The sequence below is a fragment of the Rhineura floridana genome, chromosome 3, assembly GCF_030035675.1.
Source record: "Rhineura floridana isolate rRhiFlo1 chromosome 3, rRhiFlo1.hap2, whole genome shotgun sequence".
In the NCBI taxonomy this organism is placed as follows: Eukaryota; Metazoa; Chordata; class Lepidosauria; order Squamata; family Rhineuridae; genus Rhineura; species Rhineura floridana.
In genome coordinates this window covers 61,129,426-61,146,477 of record NC_084482.1, presented here as the reverse complement: position 1 = coordinate 61,146,477, position 17,052 = coordinate 61,129,426, and the positions used below count along the sequence as shown (strand labels likewise).

The 17,052-nt window shown below is 40.1% G+C and overlaps 1 protein-coding gene across 2 annotated transcripts in view; it reads right to left on the bottom strand.

Annotated features, from left to right (window-relative positions):
• The window catches only part of SAP30BP (SAP30 binding protein), a 52,399-nt gene that overhangs the window by 16,898 nt on the left and 18,449 nt on the right, over nucleotides 1-17,052 (bottom strand). For both annotated transcript variants that reach the window (XM_061616184.1, XM_061616183.1), the window contains one exon: nucleotides 6,086-6,128. In XM_061616184.1, coding sequence (XP_061472168.1) covers nucleotides 6,086-6,128 — 43 coding nt within the window. The remainder of the gene's footprint in view (nucleotides 1-6,085; nucleotides 6,129-17,052) is intronic.

Here is a 17,052-nt window from a genome sequence, read left to right as displayed (position 1 = left end):
GTTGTTATATTCCTATTAGTTTTATCTGCTCTGAGCCTTTTGGCAGACAGGACAGGTCTACAAACAGGAGCACATAAAATCATGCAAGATGGAACTATGCATCTGCTTCTAGCTTTTTACCACTGCTGCCCGTCATGTTTGTGTCCGGTGTAATCAAAGGCAAGCAAACATCTCAAACTCAGTTTAAAATTACAGTTCTTTTGCCCTGCCTTCAGAATTGGTCAGCCATTCTATAGTTGGGGCATTTCCCTTCCCCTTCTGCACCATGCTCGGATTCCATAAGGATGCTATTTAGGGTTAAATTGTTCAGCAATCACAAGTAACAAAGAAATGTCCTTTGACATTTTCAGAGAATGTGCTTCTATAACGAGGATAAATCCTGCCAACATCCCCAGAGAAACACAGTCTGGCTCCACAGCCCGTTGACAAGAAGCTAGACTTGTTATAGCTTACAAAGCCAGTGGGGTGTGTGTGTGTGTGTAACCTGCATGACAGCCACACAAAGATAGCTAAGAATCGGTTGTTTATAAGCAAATTCTAAGAGTCTTAAATAATTTGCTACCATTTAAATAGCGTGGAACACTAAAGATCGGGGCATATTGCACCTGCTGTCTTGGTCTTCATTTCACAACAAACAGGAACAAATATATGATTGCCAGGATGTGTCTGCAGACACTGTGTATTCTCTATCCTGTTATTTCTACAAAGATCAAATTCACTTTTGTGCAAGTCAGATGTAGCGACACTGGCTGTAACGCTTGACTGGGTGTGCGCGCCTGCTGGCTTCCAGCCTGAGGAGCACTACATGTGGAACGCAGGAAGCTGAATATCAGCATGATTCACCATGATGGGCACACCCAACCACTGCCTTATGAAGTAAATAATTATTCATACCTTGCAGCTATGGTTTTGACTAAGATTTTGACTAAGGCAATGGAAGCCACAGGGAACGCACATCAATAAAGCTGGGGCTAAACTGGAATTGCATCACTAGAACATTCCAACATCAGCAGCACAAGGACCCTGCTCTGCCCAGTTGATTTTTTTTACCCACACATCGCACAAGCATCCTTCTCCTTTAGTAGCAGTCTACTGCAAGGCTCTCTATAGCGTTGTGTCGTCTTTCAACCTAAAACTGTTGTCTTACTCCCCCCACCCATCAACAGGGCCAGGCTTTTCTCTCAATTCAAATAGACCTCTCTCCCTCTCTCTACACCCCCCACACCCCTCTTACGGTTCTTTGCTGCCTCTCAAAACATGAACGTTTTCTTGGAAGTTGTGCCTTTAAAATATTTCTTCAAAATATAGTCTTTAATTAATGCCTCCTGTATGTCACTGTTGTGTGCCACTCTTACTTTAAGCTCTTCCCTTCCTTGTATGGGTGGCTGAAAATGACTACCTAGCTGCACAGTAACCATTTAAAACTGTTGTGGAGACTACTCCGTATGGGAAGCCATTTGATGTGGTGGCCCAGTGTACTGTTGCAAACCATCCTGCACTGAAGCTTTGCATCAGGGATCAATACCAACAAATTATCTTCCATGGAGAGTAGTTGCCATACGGTCAGGTTTAAAGTGCCCACTGGCCACTTGGCTGCTTGAATCCTTCGTATGTCTAAGTGTACAGTAAAAAAAATGGAAATTCTTGACATGCTATAAATTGCCAACTCATGGTTATTTAAATGAAAACACAGGACTGTGTAACTGTGAACAGTTAGCTATACAACATGCCAACAGTATTGATGAAAATCCCCAAAGAGATGACAGACTCCAGCTGAGGTGCTGCAGCTAATTAAGATGCTAGCTGCGCTTGAGAACACATTTAATATTTACCGTATATTCTGGCGTATAAGACTGGGCGTATAAGACGACCCCCAACTTTTCCAGTTAAAATATAGAGTTTGGGATATACTCGCCGTATAAGACTACCCCTGCTTATGACATGCAGGTACTTAGCAGGAAAACTGTCACTTATAAACTTATAAATATTAATATTTGGATTGTCCAGTTGTTTTGTTTTTGTGCCTAGGAATTACCACCAAAAACTGGGGAAAGATGTGAGAAACCTTTTTTTAAAAAGCAACATTAAATGCCTAGACTCTAGTTTCCAACACTATGGAGTATTTATTGATTGATTAAGAGAATTTATATCCTGCCCTTTTGCTGTTAAAAACAGAGCTCAGCACAGCTTACAAATATAGTAAAAACAATAAAAATACACAATCAGAGAAAAACAAGCCAAAATGTCAGGAAAAGGAGTCTTTCACACCACATGCTCAGTTCTAAATACTGTTGCAGCAAGTTTTACAAGTTCCTCCAGTATTCCACTGGTGCAGGCACTCAGACATTCAAAGTATCTGTATGTTTCTTAGGTTTTATAAAAGCAGAGCTTTGCTTAACTCAAAATTTCTTCTCCCTTTGATAACCACATCTACACAGGTTCCACCTCCATACTCAAAACGAAACTGAGCCTGGAAGTGTACAACAACCCCACACATACCTTGCTAATTCGATTATCAATGCCAGGATGTCTGTCTTATCGACTACTCTCCTGCTCCCCCCCCCAACACACACCAGGCATCATGAAAGACCCAGTCCTGGGCTCAGAAAGAAAATAAATATCTGGTCCTCTTCAAAGTATTGATAAGCCTCTTGTTTTAATTGAAATAATAATTATAAATTCTTGTTCTTATCACTAATGGGAGTTAATTATCTTGCATATGCTGCTGTTGCTTCTATGGCTGTAACGGAGTGAGGTTAAAGATAAGTGAAATGCAAATAGGAAAAAAAATACAGAAGGCAGTAACACTTTCCTAAATGTAATACCATACCAACCACAACAAGATTCCTATAAGGCAAAAAACTAAGCATCTCACAACCAGTCAGGATTCCTAACCAAAAACCAAAAATATGATAAATGAAGAAATATTTATATAAGCATAACTATCAAATATATTTATTATTTACACAAACTGTAAAGATATTTATAGTGCAATCCTAAATTTATTTATTCAGAAGCAAGTCCCAGCATATTCAATGGGGCTTACTCAAACAGGGACAGAAATGCAACCTCAAGTGATAAGCAACTTCATTCACACAACCCAAAATTCCGAATCATGCCACTTTACACTGTTTTGCAACTGTTTATACTTGTTTTTATGGTTATTGGATTTTAAATGGCTTTATTTCTTGTTGTGAGCTGCCTTGGTTTCCAACCCTACCTCACAGGGGTGTTGGAAAGACTCCATACACACACGCACACACTGCAGATGTATAAATACATACAGCCCATATAATAGTTTATTGTCAAACCAATTGGTCATTGCAGAAAAATCAGTATTAGTTTTTTAAAAATCAGTATTAGTTTCCTACAGAATAAAAACTGCAATACCTAAGTAAGCCCTGCCTACTTGCTTTAAAATAGGACTGGGGGGGGGGGCAGAAAGAGAACACAAACACAATTCTTTTTTACATTCACTCCAAAGTCCCATTGATTTTCAGCACATTCATAATCATGTCTACTCAAAAGTAATTCCTACTGAATTCAATAGGATTTACTCTGGACATATGGGATTAGCACTGTTTTTACCCCCAAAAGCAACTATTGGGAAGGTTTTCAAAACACTGCCCAGGATCTGACTCCTACACACAACAGGGGGAAAAAAAGAAATGTACATACCTACCCAATTTATGAGATTTTCAGATAAACAGGAGGGGAAACCACCATTTTCTGGCCTCGCAATTGCAGACACTGCCACCAAACAAACACTTCACTGATTGGCTGAAATCCTGAACGGGCGGGGTTAAAGCTACGAAGTGCTATACAGTAGTTTAAAAAAAGATTTAACCGGGGGGGGGGTGCCTGACGTTTTTATATATATATATCGAGAACCGCACCACCTAGAAACTTAATTTTTTTTTTAAATGAAAGCTGAGAATCCGGGCCACCTAAGGGGCTAGCCGGGCGCCGGGTGGCATGCTTAGAATCCGGGTAAAACCCGGCTATCTGGGCAATATGGCAACCCTAATAAGACGACACCCGACTTTGGAGAAGATTTTCCAGGGTTAAAAAGTCGTCTTATACGCCAGAATATACGGTACTTGGTCAACATCTACAAATTTTTAGCTGCTTTCAATTCCAGCATACCAAAGCAACACACAGATATGTAGTAAGAAATAAGGAAGGAGCTAGCCCACCTGTTATCTATTGTTATGCTTTTCAATTATGTTTATTATTATTACTATGTACTTCTGAATAGAAAAATCAGTGGAAGGAGTTTCAGTAATATGTGATAACTCCTTTGAAGTTTATGCGTTTTCCAACAATAACAGGATACAAGAGGAGATGGACAAAATTAGTCTACCAGTCATGTCAAAGGTTTGAAACCAATTTAAAACAGCAGTAAGCATTCAGCATTTTTCCACTCTAGGGGCTATTTTAGATCATGGATGAGAAGACTATTAAATGGATTAAAAATGACAATTGTTAAGTACAGTATTAGGGTGTTTTTTTAAAGGACAGTTTATTATTTAGATATAATGAATTAGACAAAACAACATCACCCACACATAAATGGGAGGTATTAGCAGGCTCGGGGCAACCCCAAGGTTTGCAGAAGTAGAAAAAATCTTTAGGAAAAACCTTAAGCATCTAATGAGGACTGAGCAAGCTCAGTGGGTATGGAATGCTGACTGCTGAGAGGGGGAAAATGAAAACCTAGTGATGGAGGGGAGAAATGGAATGGATTATCCTGAGCAGGAGCATGCTACACTATAACAGTTTGCTGCAGGTCCCCCACTTATGTTGATATATATACATTGATTATGTTTTGTGGTTTAACAACATTGTTATAGGGTATCAATATATAGATGGGATCAACTTTATTTTTCACTGAATAATACATTCTGCAATTAAATGGGGGGGGTGGGTCTCTTCTAAAATGAAACAGTTACACCTTTACAGCTGGCTGATGTCATACAACCAAGTGCACAACAGCACCCTGATAAATCTATAAAAATCCATGCAAACCCCAATGGGAGTATGAATTATATACTTAATATACTTCAGTCCCAAACGGGATGGGCCAGCCTTAACTTCATGCCTGGGAAAGTGGGTGTTTTTTATTTCCTGGTGACTAACAGTAGAATTTTAGGGAACTATATGAGCCATCAATATGCCATGGAGTCATTCAATTCTGAAACGCTGCTAGAGTTAACTGACTTCTGTTTGTAGGCTCAGAAATGCAAAACAAGATCAGCATATTCTGGCCTTATTTTTCAGCTCCTTACATTTGCAACTCTTGGATACCACCTCCAAAATACTGGGTACATTTTCATATATGTTGAAAAATTGCTATAATTTTGCATATAGCTTAAAGAACGAACCACCGTGATGCTGTAAGATACATTTAGTTGCTGCATCAGAATACCCTTTAAAGAAGCAAGATACTGTCATTAATGTTAGAACCACAGTTTATACAGCATGTAATATTCATAAAAAGCTAACTTCAATATGTACATTTGTTTGTAAAACAGATATGTCAGATTTTTGGAATCAGCTAAATCCTGAAGACTAATTCAAGATGTACCTAGAGAGCTGACCATAAATGGAGTGGGTGAGTTTTTACAAACATTTTTGAGTTTTGCTCAGACATGAGCCTCCTTTAACAATTTTTCAAAGAGCATCAAGTTGTTCATAAGTGGGTGGGTCTCAGGAAAGAAGGCAACAGAGTCACTTCTACCTTGCGTTGAAGTATGTATTGCAGTACAGAGGAACTATATCTGCATTCAAATGCTGAAGTCTTCCCTTTTAGCTACAGCACTTTCCAAGGGATGTGCATCCCGAAGCAAGGGTGCATTGGCCTGACAATGGGAACAAGTTCCTTCTCTTCCCCATACCTAAGCAGCAGTAGGTCGTGGGGACTAATGGTGGATTTCCATGAATGCTCCTGCTCTTCCCAAAATCTGGCAACCTCATGAAAATTCAACATAGCACGAATGCTGTATCATAAGCCTACTAAGAAGAGCAGGAAGGACGAGGAAAATTAAGACAAGAACAGACATGTCACAGTTTTATTCATACTCACCAACTAGTTCTTGGGGATCTCTCTTCTCCAGTTCTGAAAAGTCCTAAATAGAAAGAAAAATGAAATATAGTAGTACAACAAGCAGTTTTAAAAGTTATTAGCCAATCTTACACTATGAACTAAGGGTGGAAACCAATGGCCCTTCAGATGTTGTTGATTTACAACTCCCATCACATCCCTGACCATTGACCGTGCTGGTTGGGACTGATGGGAGCTGTAGCCCAACAACATCTGGAAGGTCACAAGCTCCTCACCACTACTATAAAGAAGCTCTAAATACTTTAGACGTGAGACTTTTATAGAACGCATTGCAAAGACACAGCTGAAAGATGAATTTTGAGAAAAGCACCATATATTTCAACTGAATTGTAAATGTGCTATAACTCAAATTCAAATTGGGCCACATCTTAAGGCAAGTTGGGCTGGTTCACACATCATGTAAAACCATTGTTTAATGCTACATTCATGAGCCAGACTGAGCTGAAATGAAGCCTCAGATTTGCATGCTCTCCCTATGGGGACGAGCATTTAGTTTCTCTTTCAAGGAATTCTGGCTTGGCATTACATGAGCACCATCCCATTATCTAGCAACTGTGCAACTCACATCAATCAACACTTATGATCCAAGAGAACTATTTCAACTCCATGACAATTGTGGTTAAGACTCACTGCCCTTATCTCCTCAGAAACATTGCTGAAGTTAAATATAAGGAAGTGGCTGCCACATAAAATTCTTCCATTGCTGAAAGCATGGATGGTCTCAGTTTCTATCCAGAAGTCACAGAATTATTAGTCTCTTGTGGAGGTGAAATAATATGTATACAAACCATACACAATTGCAATATTGAAGTCCTTCCTGGGTAAGGAAGGTATGAATTGTGTCCAATAATGTTATTGTTGTAAACCGCCCAGAGAGCTTTGGCTATGAGGCGGTATACAAATGTAATAAATAATAATAATAATAATAACAACAACAACAACAACAACAACAACAATAATAATTCCTTAGTGCAAGGACTTCTGCCTTTGGAATGGGACTTCTTGATTGCTCCTGTTCCAGCATGCCTGACTTCCAATATGTTTTGGGGTTTCCCCAACACCCTGAAGCAGATTTGGAGGGGCACCAGGGGACCAGAGAGGGGCAACTTTCTTGGATACCACCCCATGTATATATTTTTGGTTGGTAAAGCAGTACAGATGAGTTAAGGGTGTAAATCTGAAAGTGTACTAAGAGAAACAGGTAAGCTTCAGGACCCAATATGTTAGCTCCATTAATACAGATTCAAAGTGACCCCCATAGCATTGCAGCTTCACATTTACACAGAGTTGTAGACCAGGGAGATTTTGAAAGGGACAATTTTATACCCAGGAATACTCCTGAGGGGTTAAATCAGTGAAGATTTTGAGAAGCCAAAAGTGTCAAGATGAGGGATGCAAGGCAAACAAAGAGAAAGGGTAAGCATCAAGAAGCACAAGTTCTTATTAAATTAACCCCAAACAAAAGGAACCAGACATTGGGAGCTCCAGCCTCTCTTCATTGAGCAAGCCTTTTGTAATTTGGCAAAACTCTGCCTGAAATGTCCACAGTTCTTCAAACACTGAAGCTATTCATTCAAATAGGCAAATGCTGCCTACTTGTTGCCTAGCAATGTAAATGTGCCAGTAAACTTGTATTTTCAATTTCAGGTGGGCAAAGTGAGGGCTTTACAAAAGCCAGGGTTCAGTAAGCCAGTTTGGAAATCTGCTTGGCCAAATCCAGCATGGCAACATCCACATTTCTAAAGAGTCATAGTTTCTGAGGGATTAAGAGCTGGCTTTTTCGTATTATTAGCAACAGTGAAATGGCTTTTATGGCTTTTGCTAAAAGAACACTATGTGGCTACAAGAATGCTGAAGCCACAAAAACACAACCCTGTCGCTGTTTTTTTTTTTTTTTAAGGGAATACATGGAGATTAGGGGAGGAAGTACTCTCCTTTTCTATCAGCCAGCTGACTAAGGATCAACCTTTTCCTTGTGTGCAGAATTACAGTGAACTAGATTGCTACTTCTTCCTAAATTTTATGCTTCCATGGAAATTCAGTAGTTGTAAAAAAGGACTGAAATGATAACTAATGGGCTCCCACTGGGAGGAAGGGCAGGATTTAAATAAATAAACAAAAATCTATCTAGGAATCCACCTTATACAATGAAACTCCAAAAGAGATGGGTGTAATGGTATGGGTGTAACATGTATAATCATGGGAAGAACAGTAGATTTTTATAATATTAAATTAATCTTTAAAGTTCACAGAAAAAATATTTGATTCAATAACATTTTAAAAAAGGAATCCTCAATCAAAAACTCATCAAGACACATGTTTAAAAATAATTAACTACAAAAACTACAGATGGCAGACATCTTAGAAACAGTATTCCCTCCTGTGTAAATGTAAAGGGGGAGGTGCCTCTTTGAAGACAATACCAGTGTGACAAATACATGCAGCATCTCAACACAAAGCAAAACATGTTTTTCCCCTTCAAAATGGTTTGTCATATGCAAATGTATATACAATTAATTAATTAGGACTGATTTAATTAATAGATTTCTTTAAATCCAGGACATTAAGAACACCAGAAGGGCCCTGCTGGATCAGGTCAATGGCCCATCTAGTCCAGCATCCTGTTCTCACAGTGGCCAACCAGATTCTCATGAGAAGCCCGCAAGGAGGACCTGAACACAACAGCACTCTCCCCACTTGTGGTTCCCAGCAACCGGCATTCAGAAGCATGCTGCCTCCAACAGTGGAGGTAGAAAATTGCCATCCTGACTAGTAGCCAGTGACAAGAGTAATCTTCCATGATATTCTTATCCAAGCAGGATATAAATGTAACAAATAAGATGGGAGAGGGGGATTCACAACGATGTTGAATCTTATAGAAGTAGTCATATTGTTAGAAGAAAAACTGCATTCCAAAACAGCCAGAGACCCATCATCTGTTTCCAGGCTGCCTTTAAAATAGGGATGCAGCCTGAGTTAATTAAGTTAATTAAGAGTTAAGATGTTTTAATTGATTAATTGTAAGATTTTTAGTTCATTAACAGATACAACTATTATTAGTTTATACATGCATTAAGTTAGCATTTCTGATGGAAAGACAGGATCGGCTTCATCCAGCTTGCACTCTTGCTTTTGGCTTTAATCTGAAGCACTGAAATGAACTAAAATGTCCAAACAGAGAACTGTGCAATATTAGAAAAGCACATTTTTATTTGTGATTTTGGAAAGCTATGTACTTTCCAATAGGCCAACTATAGTTGATAAGTGCATACAAGGTCTTCAAAATCCTGGTGTTTTTAAATAAGGTTTTTGCCACTAAAACACACATTCTTAAAGGAAAAAATACTCCCTTTAGTTGTTAGACCAATCTCCCTCATATCTTATCTTTTAAAATTAAAAATGTTATTGGAATTCTCTAATATTGGGCAGTTAACATTCATAAAATCTCCCCTTCAACTCTCCACCCCTTTTGCTTTTAAAATAATTTATAGAGCAACTAAGAAAAATCAGCCCATTGTAGGCTACATACACACTATTCATCTGAAGCACATTATTTTCCGCAAAGAATCCTGGGAACAGTAGTACTCATAGAACTACAATTTCCAGCTCCTTGTAACAAACTACATGTCCCAGGATACTTTGGGGAAAATAATGTACTTTTAATGTGCTTTAAATGTATGGTGTGTAAGCAGCTGCATATGAGCCCTGAGGCACATCAGAACCACTCATCACACAATGCAGGCCCTCCTGAGTAATCAACCATCAAATGCTTACCTTGCCTAGAGGATATGAATTCTGCTTGCTGCAGAGTGAGGCGTGCCCAATGCATCATGACTGAACTAGCTCAATTCAACTTTCATGCCTCTCAGTACTACATGGAATTGCTTTAGAACTCTGTTCTTCAACCTTGGGTCTCTAGATGTTGATGGACTACAACTCCCATCATCCCTGTCCAATGACCATGCTGTATGGGGATGATGGGAGTTGTAGTCTGTGACGTCCTTCCCCTGGCACCACCTGTGACGCTCTCACTTGTGGCTACCAGCAGTCAGGATCGTCGTGTTTATTTTTACCTCTCTCCGCTCTAGCACAGATCTCAAAAGATCCCCCTGCTAGGCCACACTCTGTGTATCCAGTATAGCCTCTAGACTGTGCCTTAGTCTCTTCCTGGCTATTTTGATACCTTGTGTCTGTGTGTTTAGGTAATTCCCAACCCCCCTAAAGCCTCTTGCCTATGAAACTCACAGCTCTGGGTTGCTCTGTGGTACTGAATGCTGATACAATATCTCCTCCTTTACCGCTGCCACCATTAGATACAATTTCTTCTTCAGCCTTGGTTACCCTGCCTTCCCCCCCTGGTCTGTACACTCCAGCTAAGGAATCAGGCTTTAAGTAAACCAAGAAAATATTTATTGCTAACACTAGGAATAACAAGATTACTTATAGATTTTGTTGACAAGCGTATGGTTTCATATATGATTCTCTTATGTTCTTAATTCTTAATATATGCCTCAGAACTCCTAATCCAATCTCTCAACAGCCACCTTCTCTCTACAACAACCTTCAACACCCACCACCTTCAACCAACCCACCGTTCAACAACTCCCTTGACTCAACTGTCATCCTCTCATTTATACCTTCAGCCATTCAAACACACAGCCAATCATCATCCAGCATTCTACAGCCCATGTACTCCCCCTTCTCACTCACTCCACTTACCATATTTCCTATAATAAACCTGCACTTACCGTATTTACATTAACATACAGGAACATCACATAGTTCAACACCATCTGGGGACCCAGGGTTGAAGAGCATTGCTTTAGAACACCAAGCAAATTGCCCAGAAAGTCGTTCTAAATAGGTGCCTTTTTAGAAGTTCAAAATCACCATACTGTTTGCAGGAGGTTTCAGTTCTGTATCAAAAGAAACCCAAGCAAAAGTAGAGATTTGATTTGCAGCCATCAGTCACCCTATGACTTTGAACATTATGTACCCGTCCCTTCCTAGATGGCATAAGCCACTTGTGAATCTGTATGAGGGAGTTTGAGGCAGGCAAGAATAACTGAAGCCCCATTCATGCTCTCACATACAGTAGTATCATTGCATAAGCGCATAAGAAGCAGTCATGGCAAGTTAGAACAAAAGGCATATCCAATCCAGCATCCTCTTTCCCAGAGTGATCATCCAGATCTCTATGAAAAGCCCTCAATGGCTTCCTCTCCTACTGTAACTGGTATACAGAGGCATGGTGTCTTGGAGTAGTCAAATAGCCTTATGCTCCATGAAGTTGTCAAATCCACTTTTAACTCCAAGTTGGTGGCCATCACCACATCTTGTGAAAGTGAGTTCCATAGTTTAACTATGCACTGTATGAAATAGTATTTCCTTTTATCTGTCCTGAATCTCCCACCATTCAGCTTCATTGGATATGGGGGAAGTGAGGGAAACAGAGATAAGTTTAAAAGCCTCAGATGTTATAACCTCCTCATGGAAGAGTTGTGCCAGGCCCTTAGTAATCTTGGTTGCCCTTTTCTGCAGCTCTTTCAGCTCTACAATACAATTCTTGAGATGTACTGACCGGAACATACACAGTATTCCCAAGTGTGCTGGACCAATAATATAACAATGTTATATGACATTACAGTGTTGGCAGTCTTATTTTATTGCAAGGGGCTAAGGGAGACCTAATGGCAAGTTGCTGGAGATAAATATTGTTGAGACTGCCTTGCACTGTTCACCGTCATCCACGTGGCCTCCCCATGGGGTAACAGCGCAGGTGGGGACAGTACATGTCTGGCACTGTACCTGCTTAGAGTAAAAATACTCAGCCTTCCTCATTCTCCCTCTTGCATGAGTAGAGTCATGTGCAGACCATTCCAATATGTAATCCAACTCACAAAACCAAGTAATGCCTTCACCAAGACAAATCACATACACAGATGTATCTCGACAGTGTTTTGCCAGGATTACCACTTTCAAAGTTCGTAAGTGTGAAAGAAATGCAGGGGGGCGGGAGGCAAGTGTCTTCCCTCCTTAACCACACCTGGAGTCTGGCATGATGCTAAGTATCCTAGATCTAAATCCTCACGAAGCCCATATCACTGGATCAAATAAGACTAACAACTCTTAGGTAATATGGGGAATAATAAATACGATCGTATATAGTCAGTGTGTGGCAGAAATGAGGACTCTTACGGAGTTTGTGATTGGGAGAGAATTAGAGCAGCAAGCCTAAGGATGCTAGTAAAACAGCTACAGTGATGCAAGTTCGAGTTAGTGTGTTTAAGAAGAGAAAGGTTTTTAAGTTACCATTCTTAAATTTCCAGGTAAAATTTTTCAACACCATTTCTCCAGGATAAACTGATGCAAAGGGAACCCACATGGAGATATACATGAACAACATCAGCGTAATCAAGAGTCATCCAAATGTTAGGGTGCCATCAGTCATCTTTGCATCTCACTCATGTACAGTACAGAATAAGGCAATCTTTTGTTATCATTACCTTGAGCTCTGGAAAGTTGTGGGCATCTGATGTAGGGCAAAAGAGAAATGGTCAAATCATCTCTTCTAAACAAGCTGTACCTGTTGACCACTCTAGCCTATTCAGTCTACAGATAAAGGCTGTATTATTTAGCCACTGGCTACCTTGCATCATCAGGAAAAAATCCCAAACAAGAACAGCCAACCTTTTGCACTTTTGTAAACCAAGCTCAATCATCTGATAACGGATGTGTGATTACAGCAAGGCTGGAGTAATCAATAAAAGCTGCTTTGTCACTTTAGATGACAGCATCTTATAGAAACAGTACAGGCTCTGCATGCTGTGCAAGATACCTTAAGATATTGGTACTAGTGAATCATTACAAGTCTTATAAACTGATCAAGTTTAAAGTTGTGTGCTCCTACTATGCATTTGCTACTGAAATGCAAAGAAAAAAACCTTCCCCAAATGTTGAGCAATGACAAAGTAGCCTGGTTCAAAGATAATGCATCATGGTTTGGTGCTACGTCCATGAGCTGAACAACCTCAACCAAACTTATCAGGTTTGTGCACCCCTCCCTCCCCTCCTCCTACAGCATTCTGACTGACTTCCTGGCTTGTCCTAAAACATGAACCGGGGATTATAGTTTTTAACAAACTCTAGCCAGTTTTTTCAGAAAAGCCAACTTCAAACTATGGGTTGTGAAACCAGCGTATTTTGAAACTGACAAGGATTTGTTTTAAACCACCAACTCTGGTTGTAGGCAAGGAGAAGCCAGGATTCGTAGAAAGTAAAACCAAATGCTGCAGAAATGCAGGAGGTAGGTGGAGCCTGCAGATTTTCTTAGGTTCATTCCAGTTCTTGCATGTAGCCCTAACCATGGTTTAGTGTTGTGAGCAAACTGGACCATTTTTTTCTTCACATAGCTTGCCTTGACTATCTCATTAGGATACTGGCGCTACAGAATTCATCTTTTAACAAGTGTTTGGGCTTATAGTTTTGAAATGAAAAACGTCACTTGTTTGTCACAGGAACAGATGTCCCCAGCACCAGATGTGAAAGTAACCACCATAACCCTCTTTGCAATTACGAGAGCTAGCACAACTTTGTTTTTTCATAAACAGATTCTCAGCAAGTTAAATATCTGCTGAGTGTCCAAGCTAAAGAGAATGTGTGCAGTATATGTTAATGATAGTCCATAATAACGATTCTAGATGAAGGAAGTTATGTAGTTTATAGAACAGGATCTGTAGCTAAGCTACTAGTTCAAGCTACCACAACAGCTTAATACTGTCAATTCTGAAACATTCCCCCCCATTTTTAAATTAACATGAAAAAAATGAAATGGAAATGGACTGCCTTCAAGTCGATTCCAACTTATGGCGACCCTATGAATAGGGTTTTCATGGTATGTAGTATTCAGAGGGGGTTTACCATTGCCTTCCTCTGAGGCTGAGAGGCAGTGACTGGCCCAAGGTCACTCAGTGAGCTTCATTATTTATTGTTATTAACTGTGCTTTTATACCGCCCTTTAGCAATAAGCTCTCAGGGCGGTGTACAACAATAAAAACATGGCTGTGTGGGGATTCGAACCTGGTCTCCCAGGTTGTAGTCCAACACCTTAACCCAGCCTTTCCCAACCAGTGTGCCTCCAGATGTTGTTGGACCACAATTCCCATCTTTCCTGACCATTGGCAATGCTGGCTGAGGCTGATGGGAGTCGTGGTCCAACAACATCTAGAGGCACACTGATTGGGAAAGGCTGCCTTAACCACTACACCAAGCTGGCTCTCTAAATTAACATGGGAGTTCCCTACTGGCAGCTTTATCAATTTAATACAGCAAATATGCATATCTTTTGGTGCTTTTCCCCACAAATAGGACAAAAGAGTTCTAGATATGTTTTATTAATAACAATACTTGTTTAAGTATTTCTTTGCCAAGTGAGCAGCAGCTGTTCTTAAGACTACCCAGGCAATTTTGCTATTCAAAAGGAATATACGCCCGCAAATAAAAAATGTTAAAAGCATAATCCACACATGCAAAACCTGACTGATTAAAAGGCAACATCCATTTGAAATGATGAACACAACTAAAGGCCTGTAAACAGCTAAATTTCTCAACCTGTCATACTCCTTGGCTTTTTTGTATAGGTAAACTGTTTTACATATACACAATTCTATAACAGCCCATTACCTCAGAGGAAGGGCAACAACCCCCACTCCAATCTAGAAACCCATCAGAATTCAGGAAACAAACATGCAATATCAGTCAGTCAGATTTTATTACGGTCAATGACCCGTCAAAAAGAATAAAATAGAGCAGGTACAAACAAATCTAGTCACTTGTATCAATTTACACTAAAACTACTCAAATTATACACTAAAACTACTAAAATACTAATACAAAACAATTAGGGAAAGTGATGATGACCAAGTACTGAGCGTTTACACTGGCTTATATATAAAAACTTAGCGACTGATATCAGATGTGAGCTGTTATTACCAGACAAAAGCTTAGACGTCCAATGCTCTAAGGAGTTAGAGTACTCTTGGATAAAAGGTAAGTTAAGTTGGTTCCTTTCCACGGAATATAGTGGGCAGACGAAGAGAACATGGGCAAGCATCTCTACATGTCCTTCACTGCACAGGCAGAGACGTTGCTCCAGAGGAACACCCTGAAATCTACCCTCCAGAAGAGCCGACTCTAAACAATTGAAACGTGCCTTAGAGTAGGCCAAACGATATTTGGGGTTCGTAAGAACCTCCAGATAAGGAGCATACTTTAGAGGATGGAAACTCAGGTTATGATGAATAGGGGAGCAGACTTTAGCTGCTGCTTGAATCGTAGCTTGTGTATCAATGTCCTGAAGCCGGGTAATGATGATCTGTCTAGCCTTATTAAAAGCTTGGGAAGAAAGAAATTCAGTTGAGAGACCCAAATAAGGAAGCTGAGCTACCATGGATTTTTTCCAGGAAGAAAGGAATCTGTCCTCCTCAAGGAGTGACAGATAACCTGACGGACAGACATAGGCAATTTTAGCCCACAGGTTAAAAGCCATAGACCACGCTTGGCATTCGACCGAACTTAGGCCGGCTTCTAATCTTAAGGCCGCATTCGGAACGCAATTGGGGATTCCAAAGATTCGGTGCAGGAAGATAGATAGAACTGCTTCAACTGTGGAATTAAACGAGTATATCCATAGCTGGACCCCATATAATAATTGGGGTAGAACTTTGGCTCTAAAGACCTGTATGGCTGCTGGTATAAATTGTCCTCCTTTGCTATAGTGATAACGTAAAATGACCTTCGATGTTGTCCGTGCCGTGGCAACTGCCGCATGAATGTGAGGCGCCCAAGAAAGAGAAGAGTGGAATATCATCCCTAGGTATTTATAGGATCTGACTTGCTCAATAGAATGGCCATTGATTTTCCATCTAGAGGTCAAAAGAGATTTTGAAAACACTAAAATTTTAGTTTTGGTGAAGTTAATTGTTAATGAGTTCCCTGAGCAATAATTCATAAAAACTCTAATCAGGCGTATAAGGCCTACTTTTGAAAAGGAAAGCAGGGCTGCATCATCTGCGTAAAGCAGGAGGCGACATCTGCTTCCTTTGATTTTGGGCGAGTGAAGGTCCTGCGCAAGACAGTTGGAAGCCAGGTCATTCAGAAAAAGATTGAAAAGAGGAGGAGCCAATACGCATCCCTGTCTGACACCTTTTGACGTGGGGATCGAGTTGGAGAGATCCCCATTACGAAACACACAATATGTGAACTGCACGACAGATTCTTTTCATCTAGTAAAACTTGTATGGCATAAATTAGCTTCCATGCATTACGCTGATTTCAGTCTACATGGAGCTGTGGGAGAATAATGCTGAAAGTTTTATTTTCCTGTTCAATAATGAGGGTGGGAGGAAAAATACTGGTAGAAAGCCCAAAACAAATCACACTTCCCATGGATGTATCCTGTTTGCCAGCTTTGTGACAAGCCTGCAGGACAAATGCCAAACTTGGGGCAAGAAGCTAAAACTTCTCTGAGGGAAAATGCTAGGAAGCAGGATACTTTGTGGATTTTGCTAAGGACAAAGAGAGAATCACATATACTTCTGTAAATAAATCCCATTTTCCAGATTTCTGTGGAGGCGAGAACAAAAAAAAATATATTCCAGCTGCAAACAGGAAGGAATAACAATATATGAAGAGTCAACTCCTCAGATTCTAATCTCTAAAATCTTAACACAACAGAAAGCAGATGTTGCTAATGCTACCTTTTACTTTTAAGCTATTTTAACTCTGTACAGTCCACTGAACTAGAATGGCAGGCACTCAAACAAACAAGATTTGGCAAAACAGAGGACAATCGGATCATGAAAGAGTTTTTAAGCACATGGGAGTCCTCAGATACACCAACACTGAATGTCAAGTCCAGTCACCTGTCA